Here is a 22,245-nt window from a genome sequence, read left to right as displayed (position 1 = left end):
AATCCTCCTCTCCTGAGCTGCTGCTCAAGGACATGGATGCCTGGAATGCCCACACCCCACACTCACCCTGTCCCAGCCCCCTGGCTTGGCAGCCCAGGGGTGGATGGAGCCCACCCAGGCTCCAGCTGTGCCACCGCGGCTCATGTCACACGCTGTGACATCCACACACACCGGTGTGTTATCACCTGGAGCAGCACGTGGAGTCCAGCACTGCCAGGGACACCCCTGGGTGCTCAGGGACAGACCTGGGTGCCCAGGAACACCCCTGGGTGCTCAGGGACACACCTGGGTGCTCAGGGACAGACCTGGATGCCCAGGGACACCTCTGGGTGCTCAGGGACACACCTGGGTGCCCAGGAACACCCCTGGGTGCTCAGGGACACACCTGGGTGCTCAGGGACACACCTGAATGCCCAGGGACCAACCTGGGTGCTCAGGCACTGCCATACAGCATGACCAGGGACACCCCTGGATGCCCAGGGACACACCTGGGTGCTCAGGGACTCACCTGGGTGCCCAGGGACACACCTGGATGCCCAGGGACTCCCATGCCCACCCACAGAGGGTCCCCCACCAAGGGCAGGGCTGTGCCCAGACTCTCCCTGTCCCACTCACTCTGTAACTCTGCTCACTGCTCTGTCCCAGCTCTGACCCCACAGCCAAACGCCGAAGGATCCGAGGCTCAGAGCCCAGCAGGATGGGCTGGGAAGGGGCAGGCTGCCATCTCTATGGTGATGAGACTCGGGCAGCCTGGCACCCGCCTCTCTGCCAGCCCTGGGAGCTCAGGGATTCACTCAGCATCCACCGGGGCTTTATCTCTGGGAGCCACTGTCCGTGCTGTGGGCACTGCCAAGGGATTTAGCTCCCAGAGCTCCCACTAATCCAGGCAGCTGGAGGGGGGCATGGAATGGCTCTCCCTCGCTCTGCTCCTGGGCTGGAGCAGGATCAGCTCTCTCTGTCCTCACTGCCAAGGAGGAGTTAACCATAAATCATTTTTACAAGTGCCAGGCTGGAGAAATCTCTGGACAGGTAATTGAGGCCAGAGCCACTCCACGTGCTTTGCAGCCCTCCCTGCTCCATGGCCAGCTGCTCTCCACAGGTGCCACGACCCTAATTGAGAGGGAAATGTTTAGTGGAGTGGATTGAAAGAGGAAGGAGGGAGGGAGGAAGGGAGAAAATGCAGCAAGGACACAGAATGAAGGTACACACGGGGAAAGAAAGGGCTCTGAAATGGGAGGGGAATGTGGAGAGCAAAGACTTCTGCTGGTCTGAGAGCCAAGGAAGGGATGATGGAAAGGGTTCCATCTGTGGAAGAAAGAGGGATGCAGCACTGGGAGGATTCAGCTGCTCCTGGCTCAGCTCCTGCCTCTGCCTCAGAGTTCCTGACGTGCCTTTGGACAGGGTGCTGTTGGAAGCAGGTATTTCACAGGTTTTCCCCAAAAGCTGAGTGGGAAATAGAGCAGGATCTTAATTGCAGTCATTTGTCAGGCATTGCTGCAGCTGGAGAGGCTCCAAGAGCTCTGGGTGGGAGCTCCCCCAGCCCGGAGCTGCTCTGCCTGTCCCCACTGGTGACATCCTGGGGGGAGCAGGAGGCAGAACCCGCTTCAAAGAGCACGAAACCACAAAAATAACTCCAATTTCTACATCTATATTTAACACTCTGTGTTCTCCTTGGAATGGACTCAGGCTACGGCAATTAACTAATGATGAGGATGATTAAGGATTGCTCCTGTGCTTTACATTTATAGCATCTCTCCCACTTCTTTTCTGAATAATAATTCCTTTCCTTTGCAACAGCAGCAGAGCAGTCCCAGGAAACCAAGAGGGAAAAGCCAAGGTAAATTAGGAAAGCGACCCACTAAGTGGATGAGGGAGATGAACAGATCTGATGTTTGCCTATCCCCAAAGCAGGAGGAGGTTGGTCCCAGGCAGGACCTCCCTGAGCTCTCAGGTGAGAACAAAGGGGCTCTGCAGGCCCAGGAATGTCTCTGCTGCTCATGGAGGTGAATAATAAACCACAGGGATGAACCCACATTCTGTGGGGCTGGACTGGCTTCATCACAGACTGGTTTGGATTGGAAAGGACCTCAAAGCTCATCCAGTGCCACCCCCTACCATGGACAGGGACACCTCCCACCTACCAGGATGCTCCAACCTGGCCTAGGATGGGGTAGCCACACCCTGTGCTGGTGCCTTATCCAGTTTGCCCAGTGCTGGTGTGGGCAGAGGGCACTGGTTTGCCTTGCAGAGATGTCATTTTATTCTGTAAGGGTGACATGGAAGATGGAAGGAGAAAAAACCCCAAATCCCCAGAATAAAAATAGAGGTGAGACAAACAGGAGGAAGGAGTCAGGCTGGATATCAGAGCCACAATTCTGCTACTCTGCTTGGTGGGCAGGGGCTGAGCAGCCACGGCTGGGGGGGCCTGGGGAGCAGGTGAGTGGCTGCTCTGGCAGACCCCTGCCCACCCCAGCCCAAACAGCGCCACTTCCCAGGCAGAAACGTCCCTCGTCTCCCTGAGAGTGAAAACAAACAGAGCATGAAACACCAAACAAAAAAAACCCCACTAAAATAATTACAGGTTACAACAAATCAATCGGAGCTGTGTGTAAATGGCCTCCAGGCAGGCGTGAGCAGCAACGTGCTGTGCTCAACATGCTCCCTGCTCCTTCCCTTGGCACTGCCACGGCTCCAGCCTGGCATGGGGCAGCACCCAGGGCTCCCTGGGCTCCCCAGACCACCACCCTCCCAGGGCTGCACCCTCCTGGCCTGGGGGGTGACTGCAGAAGGACCCTGAGTGGTGCAGGCTGGATGGGGACACATCAACCCCTGGGCATATCCCACCTGGATCTGAGCTGCTCCTGCCAAAACCCTGGTGGGAATTGCTCCAGGAATCAAACACTGGAACCTGCCATCACTCCAAGCCAGGGTTGGGCCTTTGGGGTTCAGCAGGAGGGGCTGGGGAAGGTGGGAGAGAGAGGGCTGCTCTGGTGTGATCCTGGGAAACAGATGAGGGGTCCTGGGTGGAAGATGAGGGGCCATGGGAAGGTGAGGGGTCCTGGGTGGAAGATGAGGGGTCATGGGAAGGTGAGGGGTGCTGGGAAGGAGGTGAGGGGTCCTGGATGGAAGGCGAGGGGTGCTGGGAAGATGGGAGATCCCAGGAAGCAGACAAGGGGTCCTGGGAAGCAGCTGAGGGGCACTGGGGGCATCCTTTGGGCAGCAGGAGCCCAGAGGATGCCCTGCCATGAATTCCTAACCCTCTCCCAGCACAGACTGTCCAAAGGTGCTCAGGCAGCAAATTCCTCAAGACAAACTGCTGGAAATGAGAGGGTGAGACCAGCAGAGTGGTGAAAATGGGATGCCTTGCAAAGCTCGTTAAGGAGTGTTGTGAGGGGACAGGACAGGAGCAATTTCCCAGCGTGTTTCTTGTGCAACCAGAAACCCTGAGGAGGTCAGGGCTGAGCAGCAGCTGCAGCAACACCCAGGCCCTGCCCTGCAGCAGCCACAGAGCTGGAGCTCAGGGGGCTTCTCAGGGAATGGGGGGTGCTGGGGGTCCATCCAGGGCAGATTTCTGGAGCAGGAGCATGGACAGGGCACAGGCTGGGGGTTCCTTGCAGTGGCTGTTGTGCTGCTGGGGGTCACCCATGGCTTGGTCCCTGATAATATCATGGAATTATGGAATGATTTGGGTGGGAAAGGACCTTAAAGCCCATCCAGCTCCACCCCCTGCCCTGGGACACCTCCCACCAGCCCAGGTTGCTCCAGGCTTCATCCAACCTGGCCTTGGGGTGCTCCAAGGGCTGGGGCAGCCACAGCTTCTCTGCCCAACCTGTGACAGGGCCTGCCCACCCTCTCAGGAAACGTTTTTTTTCTCTGTATTCCCTACATTTCTCCTCTTCCACTCTGAACCCATTCCCCATGTCCTGTCACTGCAGCCCCTGAGGAAATCCTTATCACATAAAATAAAATTCACCCACACTGGAGGTGCTCCAGCTCAGAGTGGGATGGAGTTTTGCCATGGCTGAGGATGGGGCACAGCCTGGGTGGCTGCAGCACCACCTGGGGCTGGAGCACTGGGAGCAGCGACTTGGATGTGCCAGGGCAAGGCTGGAACTGAGTGAATTCCTCCAAGAAAATAATTTTCTGGACAAATCTTGGCTTTAAAATTTGCTTGTGAGCAGGGTATGAGTTTCCTGGCCAGATAAATTGTGGAATAACTTCTGCACCAGCTGCTCCAAGGGTGGTTAATGCACAAGCTGCAGAGAGGAGATCTCTGGTATGGTCTGTGAGCTCTGGCTCAGCCTTCCCTCCTGTGCCTCTGCTCCCCAGCAGGATGGCTCTGGAATGCTTGGGATAGTGAGCTCTGAATGCACTTTCTGGAAATCTCTCCAAGTTGCTTTGAATTTGGCTGTTTGCTCAAACACACGTGCCAAGAAATTCATTAGTAAACTATTAATGGAAAAGAACACAAAGTCTGAGCCTCCTCCAGGAGCTCACACGGGAGACACTTGGCTCCTCAGCACCTGGGAAGTGTTGGGAATTCAGACACTGAACACCTGGGAAGTGTTGGGAATTCAGACATAACAGCTGGGAAGTGTTGGGAATTCAGGCACAACACCTGGGAAGTGTTGGGAATTCAGACACTGAACGTCTGGGAAGTGTTGGGAATTCAGACACTGAACACCTGGGAAGTGTTGGGAATTCAGACACTGAACACCTGGGAAGTTGTGCTGGTTCAAAGGTGAACAGGCAGGAGAAATGAACCCAACTCAAAAGAGATTCTGGGGTTTTAACCCACAAACCCCAGAAGTAAATCCCAGCACTCTGGGCACGAACAGGATGGTGTTATTGGCCCCCAGTGGGGACTGGCAGGGTCTGGGAGGGCAGAGCAGCCACCAGGTGCTGCTGAAATGGTTTAACCTGCTGGATCCTCCCCAGGATGGAAGGTGGTTGGTGTCTCCAGGTCTGGCTTTGAGAGACTCTTGAGGCCAGTGAAGGACTGAGCAGATCATCATCCTGGGAGGTAAAAAGAGGTGGCAAATCCCTGCCTGTTTTGAGGCCCTTGGTGCAGCTGTCTCTGCTGTGTGTCTGTGCTGGGCAGCCTGAGGTTCCTCAGCCCCCTCCCAGCACTCAGAGCTGCTGGCTGAGTGTGTGGGATGTCCTTGCTGGAGAAGGGAAGGATGTACAGTGAGTTCTGGCTGAGAAACCTCACCCTCAGTGCCTGGAGATGGATATCCCTCCTTTCCTGGAAGGAATAATAAGAAGTGTGGAGGGAGGAACCCAAGGGGTGAAGTTGTAAATAATATTCCAGGCTGGAATCCCTCACAGTGAGAGGGGTGGGCTCCGTGTCTGTGTTTGTGCCACATAAATATTTATGTCTCCTGATGCAGAGGTTTGTCCCCGGCAGTGCCGTGAAGCTCCAGGGCTGGTGGCTGTAGGTGACCAAAGGAGGCAGCTGATTCCCTTCCCAGCTCCCAGGAAAGGGCATTAGTGATGCTTCCCATGGAGCTGGAGGCCCAGGGTGTGGAAGAGCCACTAAGAGATAAGAAAGGGAAAGCTCAGAAAATGAGCTCAGCCCTTGTGCTGGCTCTGAGGTGGGAGTGGGGGTGAAATATCCCCCCCCAGACAGCAGGGCCTGACTCTGGGTGGGGGACACTGCTCAGGGGCTCTCTGGTGGTGCCACAACAGCAGTTCTGGGCCATTGGTGGGAGCAGAAGGTTCTCCTGAGCTGTTCCATCCCAGGGGAGGGCCGGGGGAAGGTGGGGCTGGTGCCCCTGCATCGTGCTGGCACCTCGGGTGTCTGGGGGAGGCAACAGGGGCAAGGATGGTCTCCAGCTCTCCTCCCACATATCCATGTCATTAGTGCTTGGAAGCCTGTCCTGGGGGTTGGGGTGACTCCTGGACAGTGGGATCCTCCATGGAAAGCACTGCAGGTCCCTCTGATGGTGCTGAGCCCCCAGACACAGAGATGTGGGTGTGGTTGGGGGCTCAGCTCATCCCTTGGGGGGCTCATCATCATCATTGGGGGGCTCAGCATCATCACTGGGGGGCTCAGCATCATCACTGGGGGGTTCAGCATCATCATTAGGGGCTCACTTCATCCCTTGGGGGGCTCAGCATCATCACTGGGGGGCTCAGCATCATCATTGAGGGACTCAGCTCATCCCTTGGGGGGCTCAGCATCATCACTGGGGGCTCAGCTCATCCCTTGGGGGCTCAGCTCATCCCTTGGGGGCTCAGCATCATCCCTTGGGGGCTGAGCCCTTGACAGTGCAGGGGGTGCAGCCCCTCCCACCCTGGAACCCACCAAGAACATCCCTGTGGCTTCTCCTCATCCTCACAGTTTCCCTCTCCTATTGTTCTGTGCGGTGCAGCTGCTGGAGGCTCTCAAGGAGCCTCCCAGATACCATCACCATCCTCCTCCTCACTGCTCTGAGTCACTGCCACCTCACCCACAGAGGTTTGGGAGGTGTTGGCTGCAGCTCAGCCAATATTTGCCTCTTTAGTGGGGCTTCTGCATCTGCGATTCATCTTCAGAGAAGTTAAAGGGTTGGGGGAAGGGAGGGAGACTAATAGGATTAATCCTCTGAATTCATTATGCAAAAACTTGGTGCCCAGCCAGTCCTTCTCTTGAACAAATGGTCAAGGCTTTGCTTTAATAGCATTAAGCAAAATTACAAATAACAACGTTGCTTAATCAATCTTAATAGGTTTCTCTGTAGGAATTTTTTCTAACTGTCTCCTGGAAAAGGCTGGAGCAGCAGATGCTTTTCTTCTCCCAGGTTTTTTTCTTTTTTTGGCATTAACTCGCATTTCTAGAGAGGTCCTGGTTATTTTTGCTCCTTCTGAAGTCCTGGGTTGCGTGGCCAGTGGAGTCCATCCAAAACACAAGGAAAGAAATAAAAGAGGCTGTGCAATGTGTCTGTCTGAGCACCAATCCCTGTGGAGCAGGGAGAGCCAGCCCTTCCCTGGAGCTGGGAATGGCACCAATGGCACCAATCCCTGTGGAGCAGGGAGAGCCAGCCCTTCCCTGGAGCTGGGAATGGCACCAATCCCTGGGGAGCAGGGAGAGTCAGCCCTTCCCTGGAGCTGGGAATGGCACCAATGGCTGTGGAGCAGAGAGAGCCAGCCCTTCCCTGGAGCTGGGAATAGCACCAATCCTTATGGAGCAGGGAGAGCCAGCCCTTCCCTGGAGCTGGGAATGGCACCAATGGCACCAATCCCTGTGGAGCAGAGAGAGACAGCTCTTCCCTGGAGCTGGGAATGGCACCAATCCCTGTGGAGCAGAGAGAGCCAGCCCTTCCCTGGAGCTGGGAATGGCACCAATCCCTGTGGAGCAGGGAGAGTCAGCCCTTCCCTGGAGCTGGGAATGGCACCAATCCCTGGGGAGCAGAGAGAGCCAGCCCTTCCCTGGAGCTGGGAATGGCACCAATCCCTGTGGAGCAGGGAGAGCCAGCCCTTCCCTGGAGCTGGGAATGGCACCAATGGCACCAATCCCTGTGGAGCAGAGAGAGACAGCTCTTCCCTGGAGCTGGGAATGGCACCAATCCCTGTGGAGCAGGGAGAGCCAGCCCTTCCCTGGAGCTGGGAATGGCACCAATGGCTGTGGAGCAGAGAGAGCCAGCCCTTCCCTGGAGCTGGGAATGGCACCAATCCCTGTGGAGCAGGGAGAGTCAGCCCTTCCCTGGAGCTGGGAATGGCACCAATCCTTGTGGAGCAGAGAGAGCCAGCCCTTCCCTGGAGCTGGGAATGGCACCAATCCCTGTGGAGCAGGGAGAGCCAGCCCTTCCCTGGAGCTGGGAATGGCACCAATCCCTGAGGAGCAGGGAGAGTCAGCCCTTCCCTGGAGCTGGGAATGGCACCAATCCCTGTGGAGCAGGGAGAGCCAGCCCTTCCCTGGAGCTGGGAATGGCACCAATCCCTGGGGAGCAGGGAGAGCCAGCCCTTCCCTGGAGCTGGGAATGGCACCAATGGCACCAATCCCTGGGGAGCAGAGAGAGCCAGCCCTTCCCTGGAGCTGGGAATGGCACCAATCCCTGTGGAGCAGGGAGAGCCAGCCCTTCCCTGGGGCTGGGGATGGCACCAATCCCTGTGGAGCAGGGAGAGCCAGCCCTTCCCTGGAGCTGGGAATGGCACCAATCCCTGTGGAGCAGGGAGAGCCAGCCCTTCCCTGGGGCTGGGAATGGCACCAATGGCTGTGGAGCAGGGAGAGCCAGCCCTTCCCTGGAGCTGGGAATGGCACCAATGGCTGTGGAGCAGAGAGAGCCAGCCCTTCCCTGGAGCTGGGAATGGCACCAATGGCTGTGGAGCAGAGAGAGCCAGCCCTTCCCTGGGGCTGGGAATGGCACCAATGGCACCAATCCCTGTGGAGCAGAGAGAGCCAGCCCTTCCCTGGAGCTGGGAATGGCACCAATGGCTGTGGAGCAGAGAGAGCCAGCCCTTCCCTGGGGCTGGGAATGGCACCAATGGCACCAATCCCTGTGGAGCAGAGAGAGACAGCTCTTCCCTGGAGCTGGGAATGGCACCAATGGCACCAATCCCTGTGGAGCAGGGAGAGCCAGCCCTTCCCTGGAGCTGGGGATGGCACCAATCCCTATGGAGCAGGGAGAGCCAGCCCTTCCCTGGAGCTGGGGATGGCACCAACCAGCATTCCCAGCACCCCTGGGCTGAGCTGGGCACCCTGGGCTGAGCTGGGCACCCCTGGCACAGGATGGACCCTGCAGGGCTCAGGGCTGCAGTGACTCTGAGAGCTGCTGTGCAATAAATACTTTATTTTAGAAGTAAATACACATTTTCAGTGCTGATAGGTGTATTTCTTGTGCTAGGCAACAGTTTGGAGCCAAATCAAGGCGTGCTTTGGTCTTGGTTTTATTTCAATATTGCTTTTTTCTGTGAGCATCTGTATCTGTGTGTTAATAGTCAGTGCTGGTTTGCACACAGTGTGTGGGTATAGCACAGAAATGGTAAAATATGACTCTCTCTATGTGTGTGTGGCTGCATAACCAGGCTGGGGAGGATCTGTGTGACCTGTTTGCCCATCTGGGGGTTGGCAGGGGAGGGGCTTTGCCCTGTCAGTGCCCCAGCCTGTGGATGCCACATGTTTTGGGTGCTGGGTGAGGTCAGAACACGCTGCTCTGCTGGGGCTGAGAAGTTTGGGGTCTGCAACCCCTGCTCTTCCTTCAGGTTAGGAGGAAAAGATGAAGCTTCAGCTGGGATAAAATAGCCAAAAACTGCTGAAAGGAGCAGCCCAAGCTGGCAGGGCAGAGGAGTGTGTGCAGCAGGTGCCAGGGCTGGGCGGGTGCTCTGAGGGAGAGCACAGGGAGAGGGCAGGGAAGGAGGCAGGAAACCCCACAGAGCAAAGGAAGCTCCTTGTCTGGAATAAGCCTTGGAAAACTGGGCCCTGAACTACCTTGCATTCCTTGCTTCCTGCATTCCTGGAGAAAGGACTCCAGTAATGAGCAGGTTTGCTTCAAAGAAATGCCCATTTACCACCCACTCCCTGTTCTTGATGGAACAGCCAAATCCACCTCTCAGGTCCAAAGTACTAATTATGTTTAAGGTCACTTCTAGCTTATTTATGGGTTCTTCTGGTTAAGGTGTGCATGTTCCCATCAATTAACAGTTGGGCTCTCTCTTAAAGGTCTTTTCCAGCCTAGAAGAGTCTCTGATACACAGGATATATCTGGGTGGGTGTGCTGAGCTGGGACTCGGCTTTCCCCAGGCATGTGTTTTTAAAGGCGTTTTTGACACCTTTATAATGCACCAAGAGGAAACGCTCTCGTTGTGTGCAGTGCTGGGAGGGAGGGGGCACGTCAGCCCACGGGGGTCAGAGCCCTCCTGGGATGTGGGAATCCAAACCATCTGCTCTGTGCACGGAGCCCGGGGGAGCTGAGCAGGGAGCTCTGCCCGGGATTGGGGCAGGAGAGGGATCCCAGCAGCAGGGCTGGGGGAGCAGGAGCAGAGCTGGGGGATTAGAGGGTTTGTCACAGGATCACTGAGGATGGAAAAGACCTCCAGGATCTCTGAGTCCAACCTGTGTCCCGTCCCCACCTTGTCCCCCAGCCCAGAGTTCTGAGTGCCACAGCCAGGATGCAAACTCAAAACTGGGGATGAATAGAATAGAATCAAGTCATAGAATGATTTAGGTCAGAAAAGACCTTCAGGATCATCAAGTCCACCCTGTGCCTGATCCCCACCTTGACCCCCAGCTCTGAGTGCCACATCCAGTCCTTCCTTGGACACCTCCAGGGGTGGGGACTCCAAACCTCCCTGGGCAGCCCCTCCCAATGCCTGACCACCCTTTCCATGGAGAAATCCCTCCTGTTGTCCCACCTGCCCCTCCCCTGGCACTCCCTGAGGCTGTGCCCTCTCCTGTCCCTGTGCCCTGGGGCAGAGCCTGAGCCCCCCAGCTCCCCCCTCCTGGCAGGGATTGCAGAGCCAGAAGGTCCCCCCTGAGCCTCCTTTTCTCCAGGCTGAGCCCCCCCAGCTCCCTCAGCCCCTCCTGCTGCTCCTGCCCCTTCCCAGCTCCGCTCCCTGCCCTGGGCACCTCCAGCCCCTCCTTGTCCCTCTTGCAGTGAGGAATTGAAGGATGACTCTTCTCTTGGGAGACGGATGAACTTGGTAGATCAGTTGGAACTCGATGATCTGGGGTTGGAAGGAGTTCTTGAAGGTGCCTTCAAGCCAAACCAAGCAATGGCTGCATTAGCAGTGCAGCCTGGGTGGCTGCTGTGGTGCAGGGCTGCCTGAAGCCTGGCACCATCCCCAGAGGGCTGTGTGAGCACCGGGAAGGACCCAGCAGGCAGAACCATTCCCATCAGAGAAGGTGAGAAGAGAAATCTAACACTGAGCTTCCCTTGGTGCTCCAGCTTCCTCCTCACCTAATCTAAAATTAACTTCACTGTTCAGCTGCATTTAAGCAAAACCAGTTGCCATGGCCACGCCAGGGGCTCCCAGATATAGCAAACGAGGTAATCAGTTAAAATGAATAGCCACAGAGCTGCTGCTTTGCTGTAGGTTACAAGGGAAGTTCATTCACTTGTTAAACCTAATGGACTGTATTGCCTGTGAATTGGAAATGTAAATTCTCTCTTTCGGTGGCTGCAGTTGGAATCAGGTTGGGAAAGCTGGAGGAAAATGTCAAATTAAAAGAGCTGATGCTGTGGATAATGGGAGCCCATAAGTGATCAGAGGGGATTTCTGGGGACGTTCAAAGCCTGAGGTTTGCTGGAAGGCACAGAACGGGGAGCTGAGCCCCCCTCGCTGCCTCGGAGAGGGACACTGATATTTATAGTACCTGATTAATGCTTGCTTTGCTGGTGCTTATTAACTCTGCTACCCTGTTCCGCCTGAAATCAGCTCTCCAGCCCTGCTGGAGGCTCACATGGCTGCAGGAGAGGCAGGAAAAGAGCCCTGGTCCTGTGGCACAGCCCCGGAGCAGGCAGGGAGGTCATGACAAGATGTGATAAATCAGCTGTGACAGGCACCTGTCTGCACATCCCCTCCTCCTGCCAGACCTGGGGGCAGCACAGATGCTCCCCCAGGACCCAGAGGGGGTGCAGAGGGACTCTGGGCAGAGCCCACTGTGGGCTGTGGGCATGGAAGTGGTGCCAGCACAGTGGGTGGCTGTTGGTGTTTCCGTAGCTCAGTCCTGTGGACAGCTCAAGCCTCAGGAATGGTCCAGGCATCCTTTCTGGGGCTGGGATGGAATCTGGCAAGTGTCCTGCTCCAGAATCCAGGCCCAGGCCCTGTCCCTGAGAGCAGCAGAGTCCCTGCCATGGGTTGCTGTGGCCTCGGGGTGAGAGCTCCTGGCAGAGCTCAGAGCCAGGGCCAGGGTGAGCTCTGGGGCTCTGGGCAGGCACTGCCTGGGGAGAGCTGCCTCAGGCTGCCCTGGGGCTACAGAACTGCTTTCTGGGCTTGGGATTAAAGCTCCTGCTGTCCAAACCTGGCAGTGATGGTGCCCTGCTCCCTGAGGGATGGGAGGGGTAACCACGTCCCAGTGCTTTGCCCTGGGAGCAGCAGCAATAGGAGCATCCCAGCTGGGCTTTAGTGCCATCCCTGAGCAGATCCAGCACATCCCCCTGAGCTGATCCAGCACAACTCCCTGAGCTGCACAAGGGCCCTGCCCCATCTTGCTCTCTGTGCTCAGATTTAGCTGTAAACTCATGTGGAAGCTCCTCCTTGTGGCCTGACCCCCAGATTTCTGGAGGTTCCCACTTCAATCCGTGTGTTTGGTCACTCTCATCATCCTGCACTGCCCAGGATTCCCCCTGAGGGGGCTGAGAACACACCGAGGCACAACATCCTGTGCCTGCTGGAGGATGGAGGAGGTGGGATTGTCCCTGTCCCCCTCCCAGCTCAGAGATGAAGGCTTGGCAGCACTGGGGGAAGCTGGGCCAGGCACTGCTGTGGCTTTTGGGAGCTCTGGATTCAGGTCCTGCTCTTCCATGTGTTTCTCACCCAGTAAAGTCTCACTTTGCAGCACCTGCTCTAACCCTAAGCCAAAGTTTCCATCAGTGAGTGACATTTCCAGTGTGAAGTGTTGTATTTGTTAAGTTAATTTCTCTCCCTAATTCAGCTTCAACCAACCTACCAAACAAAATGGACAATATTTTGCCTACTTAGGGCCTGTAGCAATTGGAGAATTTTCCTCTCCTGCTAACCTGGGACTTTTGATGGGCATGTAACACATCATTAGGCTTTTTTATTATCTTGAATCAGAAGTGTAGCAGGCACAGGAGTGGTTTTGTGCAGATCTGTGTCCATATGGGTAATTACAGACCCATATGGACATTATGGACTAGTTCATCACCTGACATAAATCAGAGCTGCCCCATTCCCTAACAGAGTTCCACTGATTTACATCAAGCCAGAACCCGCTTCTAACTCAGCTTGTGACATTGAGTAATCAGCCTTGTTGCAAGTCCAGGAGAAATGAGCTTTGCTGTGACATATGGCACAACCTTCAGGTCCTAATTGTGCTGGCTCATGCATTCATAATCCCACCAATTATTTATATGATGAGGCAAGATAGTGTTTATCCGTAATTTTCCTTTTATGATGGGCCGAGCAGCACCCCTTGGAATACTCCAGGCAATTAGCCACTCTGATGTGTGTGGTGTCTTCAGATGAGGGGCAGGGAAAGCAAGAGAAGGATTTTTATGCCTTCAGAGGGGGCTGCCAGGTCAAAAATACATCCTGTGTGCTGTGACCATAATTGCAGGCGGGTGTGTCGTTTGTCATTTCTATGCCTTTGTGGGAGCTGCTCCTGCACATGGACAGGGAAGAACATTAGCCAGAGCCACAGAGCTCTGCAGCCCCAGCCTCAGGTTTGTCCTGGGGCCCATGGGTTCAGGATTTGCTGTAGCAGAGGAAGCTGTGGATCAGTCCAGCTCCAGCTCTGCCTCCAGTGCAAAGGAATTGGCACAGGACATGTGGGTCTTGCCCTCTCTGGAGAGGGTTTCATCCAGCACAGGGAGCTTGAGGCAGCTCTGCTGGGCACAAACAGAGATGGATGCTCAGCTTTTGAGGGTGCCAGACAGCCCACTGTGTTCAGAGTGTAAAATCCAGTTGCTCTTTCCTTGTGCAGTTGGTTGGGGCTCTCTGGATCACCCCAGGCTGGGCATCTGTCCCCATTTCAGCTCAGGGGCTCCCCTTGGTGCTCTGGGGCAGTTTGGAGGGGGTTTACAGACACACTTCCCTGTCTCCTGTCATTTGTGGAGAAGAAAGCCCTGCTGACTGACACTGCCTCTGCCACGGAATCTTGTGTTCATCTGTCAGGATCAATCTGAATCTTCATGTTCTGCTGCACACGTTGATGTTCCCAAACATCTGTGCTGCCTGGGCAGGGTGGGAGCAGCGAAACACAGACCTGGGTGGTCTCAGTGTGCTCAGGGCCCTGCTTATCTCCTGTGCTCCCTGTGCTTCCCCTGGTGAGGTGTCACTGCTCATCAGCCCCAGCAAACTCAGCAGATCTCAGGGGCTGATAAAATGAGGAAAATTGGGATTTGAGAAGGTGGTGGCATCCTGAGGCAGGGAGGGCTCTGCCTGCTGCCACAGGGAGGGACTTGGTGCAGCCTGTGGTGACAAAGGGCTCTGTATGAAGTGGTGGAGCATCTCTGGGAGAGCTCAGCTCTGCCAGCTCAAAGCCATTAGTGAGGAAAGTCTCTGCTGCTGCCTCTCAGCACTCCCCTCTCAGCTGAGGGCACAGCTCAGGCTCCCTCTGATCCTCCTGCCTCTCACAGCTCCCTCCCCACCAGGGGCTGGGAGTGCTGAGCACCTCCAAGCTGCTGAAACAGTGGAGTCTTTAGCAGAGCAGGGGGAGTTCAGCCAGCCCCGTGCTGTGGTGACAGCCACCCCCCTGCAGGACCTGTCCTGCGGCAGCACTGACACACCTCAGGCTTTGGGAGGCTCCAAGGTGGGTCCCCAGCCTGCAGTGCAGCCTCCAGACAGCACAGGCACCTGGGGCTGTGATATCAGGTGAAAGCCCAGCGTGATGATGGCCTGAAACACCCCCCAGCCCCCTGTCAGCCCCTCTGCCCTCCCTCCCCCGGAGCAGAGCAGCTGCTCTGAGCCCTCCTGCAGCAGCAGGGCTTTATCCAGCCTCTCTCTACAGCCCCAGCTCTCCAGTTTCTCTCCAGGCTGCATTATTAAGGAAGAATTTAAACATCATTATTTCTCCTTATTTTTGTTTGTCTTTTCCTGGCTGTGATTCTGGAGCTTCTCAGCTCAGCTTTGCTGTCTCTCTGAGGGACTTTGTGTTCCTGTTTTTGGGAAGCCAGGGCAGACTGGCTGAGTTTTGCCACTCAGACCCAGAGGTCTCAAGGGACTTTGTGCCTCTGGCACTTGTGTCCATCCTTCTGGGGGCTGGACCTCTTGGGTCTCTCTTCACTGTGATATCATTTTCCTGCCTCGTTTTAAGGCTCAGTCTCTGTGTGTGTACAATAAATTGATTTTCTCCCCATGAAACCCCCCTGTAATTTGGGTCTGGGGATTCAAGGGGAGGTTGGAGCCATAGCCCAGGCCCTCAGCATCCAGCACTAACCAAAAGCCATGGGATGTAATTCTTTGGGAGTGAGGTCTGGCTGTCCCTGGGCTCCTCTACCTCCACCAGCAGCCCCTCAGCTAATCAATGGGGCTGGGCACCAGCAGGAATTTTAATTAAAGATTTACTGGAAATGGGAGCTGGGAGAGATGTGTGGAAGTTGTTGTTATTGTTCCAGGAGGAGGCTCTTTTCCTGCACAGGATAGATAACATTTAAAGCACATCAACATCAGGTTTAGAGGAGTGGGAACGACAACACGCAGCTTTTTATGCCCTGACAGCAGGAGCAGTGCTGGAATATCAGGGGATAGAGATCTATTTTAGGAAAATTCAGCTTTCCTAAACCCTGCAGCTGCTGCCATGGGTTTGCTGCCTGAGAGGGGAGATGGGCACGATCCCAGTGCTGGGGAGGGAGCAGGGAAGGGCAGAGGGGAGATGGGCACGATCCCAGTGGTGGGGAGGGAACAGGGAAGGGGAGATGGGCATGATCCCAGTGCTGGTGAGGGAGCAGGGAAGGGAGAGGGGAGATAGGCACGATCCCAGTGCTGGGGAGGGAGAGGGGAGATGGGCACAATCCCAGTGCTGGGAAGGGAGCAGGGAAGGGAGAGGGGAGATGGGCACGATCCCAGTGCTGGGGAGGGAGAGGGGAGATGGGCACAATCCCAGTGCTGGGGAGGGAGAGGGGAGATGGGCACAATCCTAGTGCTGGGAAGGGAGCAAGGGAGGGCAGAGGGAAGATGGGCACGATCCCAGTGCTGGGGAGGGAGCAGGGAAGGGCAGAAGGAGCTCAGCTCCTCACCTCTGCCCAGGCTGCTGCTGTGCTCTGGGGCTCTGACCCTTCATCTCCTCCATCCAGACTGAGCTGGGTTTAGATACAAGTCATCATATTGGTTTCAGCTCACCCTAAACACTTGGGACACAGGCAGGGAGTGACCCCTGGGCTCTGCGAGGGAGGGCAGCGGGAGCGTCCTGGCACTGCCCAGCACGTGGCAGCCCCAAGTACCCCTGCGGGCTCCTTTTTCCCTGCTGTGGCTCGTGGAGACACGCAGGGACCAGCTCGTTGTCGCGAAATGTCACCGTGCCGCGGGTGGGCAGGGGAGGGTTCGTGTAATTAAAGCGATGTCTGCGAGCTCCGGCCCCGCGGGCTCCGAATCCGCCCCGGCTCTCGACTGGCTTTAAACCCATCAAATGCAGCCGATCAGGGGACATTTAAGGAAACCTTTTAGTCAATATTGCCTTGAGAAATTCTCTACTTGAGAGCCTTAATGCCTTCCCATCCGCAGTGTGTGGTGTAGGGCAGCACAGACCGGGAGGCAGAGAGAAATCCGGCGAGTCTTTCATCTTCTGGAGGAGCGGTGGGCAGGATGAAAACCCGAGCTGGCTGATGCTTGGGAAAGTAAATGGCTTCTCCCTGGGGGAGAGAAGGAAGGTTTTTGAGCGCTGCTCTTCTCCTCAGCGTGCTTTGCTTTCCCAGGGAGAAGGGGATTGAGGTGGAGGAGGAACCCCGAGTGCTTTGTGACTAAACTTTGGATGGTGAGGAAGGAGGGGGGGTGAGCACCTCCAAATCTGGGGCTTTGAATGTGAGTTTTGATGCACATTCGATGTACAGGATCCATATTCCTACTAAGTGGCCAGGATTTGGTGCCTGAGTGTGGCCTTAGGGGTCTCCAACCAGGGTGCTCAGAGAGGAGGTGCTGGGGCTCCTGTGCTGCCTCTCAGCGGTTTTCCTTGCAATGGTTTTAGCCCCTCTTTGCTCTCCAAATCTCCTCCCATGTGGAGGTCGGTTGGAACAGAGAAGGATTTGGGATGACCTCACAGTGGCCTGTCAGTACCTGAAGAGAGCTGGCAAGAAAGGTGGAGAGTATTTACAGGTGTCTGGAGGACAAGGGGAATGGCTTCAAACTGCCAGAGGGCTGGGATAGGCGGGATATTGGGAAGGAATTCCTGTCTGGGAGGGTGGGCAGGCCCTGGCACAGGTTGCCCAGAGAAGCTGTGGCTGCCCCAGCCCTGGGAGTGTCCAAGGCCAGGCTGGACAGGACTTGGAGCAACCTGGGCTGGTGGGAGGTGTGGCAGTGGAAGATCTTTAAGGTCCCTTCCAACCCAAACCATTCCATGATCCTCTGATTCCTCCAGCCTGTTTCCAGCCAGACTGTTCTGCCAGAGGCCCAGGGATGGGGGGCAAAGCTGGCAGGAGCTGTGGCTGGAGGTGGGGAGATGGTCCAGGGACCCACACTCTGACAGGGAAGGAGGGAGAGGAAGGACTGGCTGTCACTCCTGGCTGGCAGTGCCTGTTCCCCCAGGGCTGGCTCAGGGCTCCTGGTGGGAATCCTTCTTTCAGCTGTTGGTACACAGAGCCATGATGGGCATAAATAAGGGAGAACAATCTGGCTTCTATTTTTATACAGACCTTTTATTTATGTGTCTCTCTCAAGTCTTGGTCTTTTGTATTCCCTCTTTCTTCCCTCTCCCTCCCCCTCCCCCTCTGCTCTGCCTCTTCCATGTTTCTCCTTCATTCTTCACTTTGCAGCATCACACTAATTAAGTCTGCTAATTAGTTCATGTTTGTGCATACAGCAAATGAATACACCACGCTATGAGTGCTAAATATTAGAGATGTTGTCACTTAAATCTTGGGCACAGGAGCTGCCTGTGGGAAAAGGTGTGAGTGAAGGGTGTGAGGGGGTGTTAGTGCTGGGGGTTACCCCTGTGTGTAGGTCCCAGGTGACTTTGTGACCCCTGAATGTGTTGTGGGGGCAATAAAATCCCAGAATGGTTTGGGCTGGAAGGGACTTTTAAAGATCACAGAGTTCCAACCCTCCCCCCATGGGCAGGGATGATACAGGAGTGAGTTCACTGCACGTGGGAGTCTGTGCAATTCATGTGTCTTGTAAATCCCATGAGCTACAAGCTCAAAGCTCATGTCTGGGTGCTGTCCAGGTCTGGATTTGGGTGTTGACACCTGTGGATGGATCCTGAGAGATGTGAAGTGCTGAGCTGGTGATTGATACATTAAAAACCAGAAAAGCAGCAAAAGATTCAATGTGGGTGTTTCCACAACTGGACCAACTGGGTCAGGGAGGTGAGTTCAGGAACAGTTTCTAACAGGGTTTGCTCCTGATTCAGTGCAAGAATTTGCTTTTAATCCTCACCACTGGCTCAGAAATCACTTTGGGTATGGGGTGAGTGTAACATGCACTGGTTATTATAAATAATGAGCTGTTGGTTATGTATTGTACGTTCTGTACGACTTGCTCAGCGCTTTGCCGTGGGAGTGAAGTGTCCTCTCCTGCATGAGCAGCAATTACAGCTCCCCTGGTCCCTCTCCCGGCCCTGGGAGCTCTGCAGCTCCCCACACCTGCCTGGGGGAGGAGTTAATGCCATGCAGGGCCATCCTGGGGGCTTTATCAGCGGCAGGAGCTGGGTTAGTCCCTGCCTGGTGCCCATCAGCAGCTGCCACGGGGCAGAGCAGAGCCCTCCTCCGTCCCAGCTGTGCCTGTGGCTGCTGCTCCTTCACCCCAGGCTTGGAAATGAAACCCTCAGTGTTCTGCTCTGGGCTAAGCCCTGCCTGATGCAGCTGAAGGAATCCCCAAATCTGACTGGTTTGGGTTGGAAGGGACCTTAAAGATCATCCACTGCCACCCCCTGCCATGGGCAGGGACACCTTCCACTAGCCCAGGTTGCTCCAAGCCCTGTCCAACCTGGCCTGGTTTGCCAGGTAAGAACCAGGAGAACAGGTGACTTGGCAGCAGCACTGGAGGTTGTTGGGGCTCCCTCAGCTCCCCAAAGCAGCCCTGGGGCTGTGGCACACCCAGAGCTCTGCAGGAGCCCAATAGTGGAGCAAGGGGAAGAGAAAAGCCACGTGTTGTGTCTTCAGGGGAGGTCTGGGGAGCAGCAGGGAAGGCTGAGCTGCAGGACAACATTTCTACATCATCACAAGGACAGCAGAGCCAACTGGATCCCAGAGAAGGATCAGAACAGGTTGAAAGAACAAAATTCCCGAGGTTTGGGGCTTGGGTTTTCCCTCCATCCCCATTGCTTTCCTCACCAGCCTGAAAAGACAAAAAGGCAGAAGCTGATTGATACCTGAGCAATGAAACTTTTCATGTGGAAATTCAAGCTTTCTTTGTTGTTTGTTGTTCTAATGAAAACCAGGCTTTATCTTTCTCCCAGGGAGGGCAAATTCCATGAAAATTTTCATTGAGTTGAAAGTCAAGAGAGGAAAGTTTAGATGAGCCTTATGGGAAAGTTCCCAGTGAGATTTCAAAGGAAGGAAAGCAATTTAAAATTGAATCCAGCCAGAGCCAGAGGAAAACACAGCTCTGGGCACAACCCTTCCACCAGATCTCTGCCTGCAGAAAGGGAGATGCTTGCCCAGCTCTCCACCCTCTGGATCCCTGAGCAGCTGGAGGTGCCTTTGTCCCTGTACTCAGAGGCCAAACTGCTCCTTGTCCCTGGTGGAGCCAAACTGAACCTCGATTCATCTTTCCTGACCTGGGATGTCTTGTCAGAACTCCCTGAAATAATCAGAAATCTGGAGAGCAGCACCAGGGGGTGGAAGGAGCTGCCAGGTCTGCTCCTGCCATGGGGCTGTCAGGGACTGTCAGGGTAATGATGGAAAATTGCTGCAGGATAAACATCCCTGTGTTTGGAAGGGGAATTGTGTGGCAGTCCCAGGTTCCTTTCAGCATGTCAGGGAGGAACCAGTTTTAGCTCCTCATGCCTTGACAAGCTCAGATGCCCCAAGGGAGCACGTTCTGTCCTCCCCTCTCTGCCCCCGTCTCCACTGGCAATATCCCTCTGCCTCTTCCCCTCCTCTGGTGACCATAAACCCCCATCCCAGTAAACCTGAGTGACAACAGGGCCAGAATTTCCCTTTCCCTCCAGGGAAGCAGCAAATCACTCTGCATGGTCCCAGACAACCAAAGCCTGAGCCAAGAGCAGCCTTTGTTTTGGCAGGAAAAGGCTGTCTAGCAATTTTTCCATAATTTGTTTCTTTCTGTACGTTCTTGGTAGTAATTGTGGCAAATAAAGAGCCTCTTTGTGGGACTGTAAACAACTTCCTGCTGCTTCGAGGAGGGGTTTGGAGAAGGCATTGGAAGAGCTGCTGCAGCCCAAGGCTCTGTATTGAGATGTTTCTTCTGCAACCAGCTCTGGAGTCCACTCCTCCCTCCTCTGGTGTGTCCATCTGCAAGGAAGAGACAAATAGGAGTGGGAGAAACATCACATAAACCAGGGATATGGTGAGAATAAAACCCAACATGTGTAAATCAGAAGTAATCCATAAATCCTGCATGGCTGGCAGGCTCTGAGGCCCTGGGTGAGGAGCTGGGCTGGTTTCAGTGAGGGATTGGTGAAATGCAGTTAATTTGTCTGTGGGAGGGCTGTGTGGAGCTGGGTCCTGGCTGGAGCCTGCTCAGCAGAGCAGCTGCCTGTGGGCTAAGGAGGCATTTTGCTTCTTGAGCTGCAGCAAAGATATTTGCCTTGGGATGTTCTGTTCATTTGGAGAATCCCAGTGGTTTGTGGTGTCCAGAGGGACCAGGAAAACACTCCCTGCTTTTTCTGGGGGAGACCCTGAGCTGGGCTTAAACTCAGCCTTGGCTCCTGCTCTGCCTGAGGCTCAGGCACAGCTGAGTTCTGTGGGCCCTGAGCAAAGCAAGGACCCCCAGGGGAAGGGGAATGGGGAAGCAGATCCATGGGAGGGGATTCTGCCCTGCTCAGGTGAGACCCCTCCAGCTCTGGGTGCCAGCACAGGGAGGACATGGGGCTGTTGGAGCCAGTCCAGAGGAAGCACCAGGACAATGGGATGGAGCTGTTGGAGCCAGTCCAGAGGAGGCACCAGGATGATCACTGGGATGGAGCAGCTCTGCTGGGAGGAAAGGCTGGGAGAGTTGGGATTGTCCAGCCTGGAGAAGAGAAGCTTTGGGGTGACCCAACTGTGGCCTTGCAGTGCCTGAATGAGCCACAGAAAAGATGGAGAGGGACTATTTCCAAGAGCCTGGAGGGACAGAACACAGGGAATGGCTTCAGAGGTTAGATGGGACATTAGGAAAGAATGGGCAGACTCTGGCACAGGATGCCCAGAGAAGCTGAGGCTGCCCCATCCCTGGGAGTGCCCAAGGTTGAATAAACTTGGAGCACCCTGGGCTGGTGGGAGGTGTCCCTGCCCATGGCAGGGGTGGCACTGGGTGATCTTTAATCTCTCCCAACCCAACCCATTGTGTGTTTGTATGACCTGGAGGAGCAATTAGAGAGAGAGCAGATGGGTGTTTGTAGCTGTGTGGGGAACGAGGAATGGAAATGCTGCTGGAGAGCTGCAGCCATAAAACATCCTGGTGGATAATTACACAGTGGATGGATGTGCTGCTGGAATGTGATTGATGGCTGGGCAGAGGGGTGAGGAGAGGGAGAAAGGAGTGTGAGGAGATGGAAGGAGGCTTTGCTTTTGAGGGGAGGAATCTCTCATCTGTGTAACTCCTGCCAAGCACAACACTCAAGTCAACACACACCCACGTGAATACACAGTTGGCAAATTTTGTAGAAAACCTGTTAAAACCTCAGAATAACTTTATAAATAAAAACTTTGCTGCCTTGATGTTTAGCACTGAGGGAGCAAGCAGGAGGTGGGAAGTCTTTGTCATCCTGCAGCAGTTACAGGGAGACAGGGACACACCCAAAGTTGTCACTTGGTTTTACTGCTTAAACCAGCATGTTTGGGGATTGGATCAGCTGCTCAGGAAGGAGCCATCAATGCTGGGGGGTCCTGTGCAAGGCCAAGAGTTGGACTTGACAGTCCTCGTGGGCCTCTTTCAACTCAGGATATTTTCATAGATGAGAGGGAACGGCCTCAGGCTGTGCCAGGGCAGGTTCAGGTGGGACACCCGGAGGGATTTCTCCATGGAAAGGGTGGTCAGGCATTGGAAGGGGCTGCCCAGGGAGGTTTGGAGTCCCCACCCCTGGAGGTGTCCAAGGAAGGACTGGATGTGGCACTCAGAGCTCTGGGCTGGGGGACAAGGTGGGGATGGGCACAGCTTGGACTTGATGATCCTGGAGGTCTTTTCTGGCCTAAATCATTCTGTGACTTGATTCTATTCTATTCATCCCCACTTTTGAGGCTGCACCCAGGGGGCTGAGCTGGGCCCTTGTTGCTGGTGCATCTGGAGGAATAACAGGTCTGTTTATCTGCCCCAGTCAAGGGGAGATGGATG

The 22,245-nt window shown here is 55.2% G+C and overlaps 1 protein-coding gene across 1 annotated transcript in view; it reads right to left on the bottom strand.

Moving 5' to 3' along the window:
• Window positions 1-1,477: 1,477 nt before the first annotated feature.
• Window positions 1,478-22,245, bottom strand: part of LOC139683366 (zonadhesin-like) — a 31,444-nt gene continuing 10,676 nt past the window's right edge. The window contains exon 2 of the mRNA XM_071578427.1: window positions 1,478-1,576. Coding sequence (XP_071434528.1) covers window positions 1,478-1,576 — 99 coding nt within the window. The remainder of the gene's footprint in view (window positions 1,577-22,245) is intronic.

The sequence above is a fragment of the Pithys albifrons genome, chromosome 28 (genome assembly GCF_047495875.1).
Source record: "Pithys albifrons albifrons isolate INPA30051 chromosome 28, PitAlb_v1, whole genome shotgun sequence".
NCBI lineage: Eukaryota > Metazoa > Chordata > Aves > Passeriformes > Thamnophilidae > Pithys > Pithys albifrons.
This window is presented reverse-complemented; position numbering and strand designations above follow the sequence as displayed.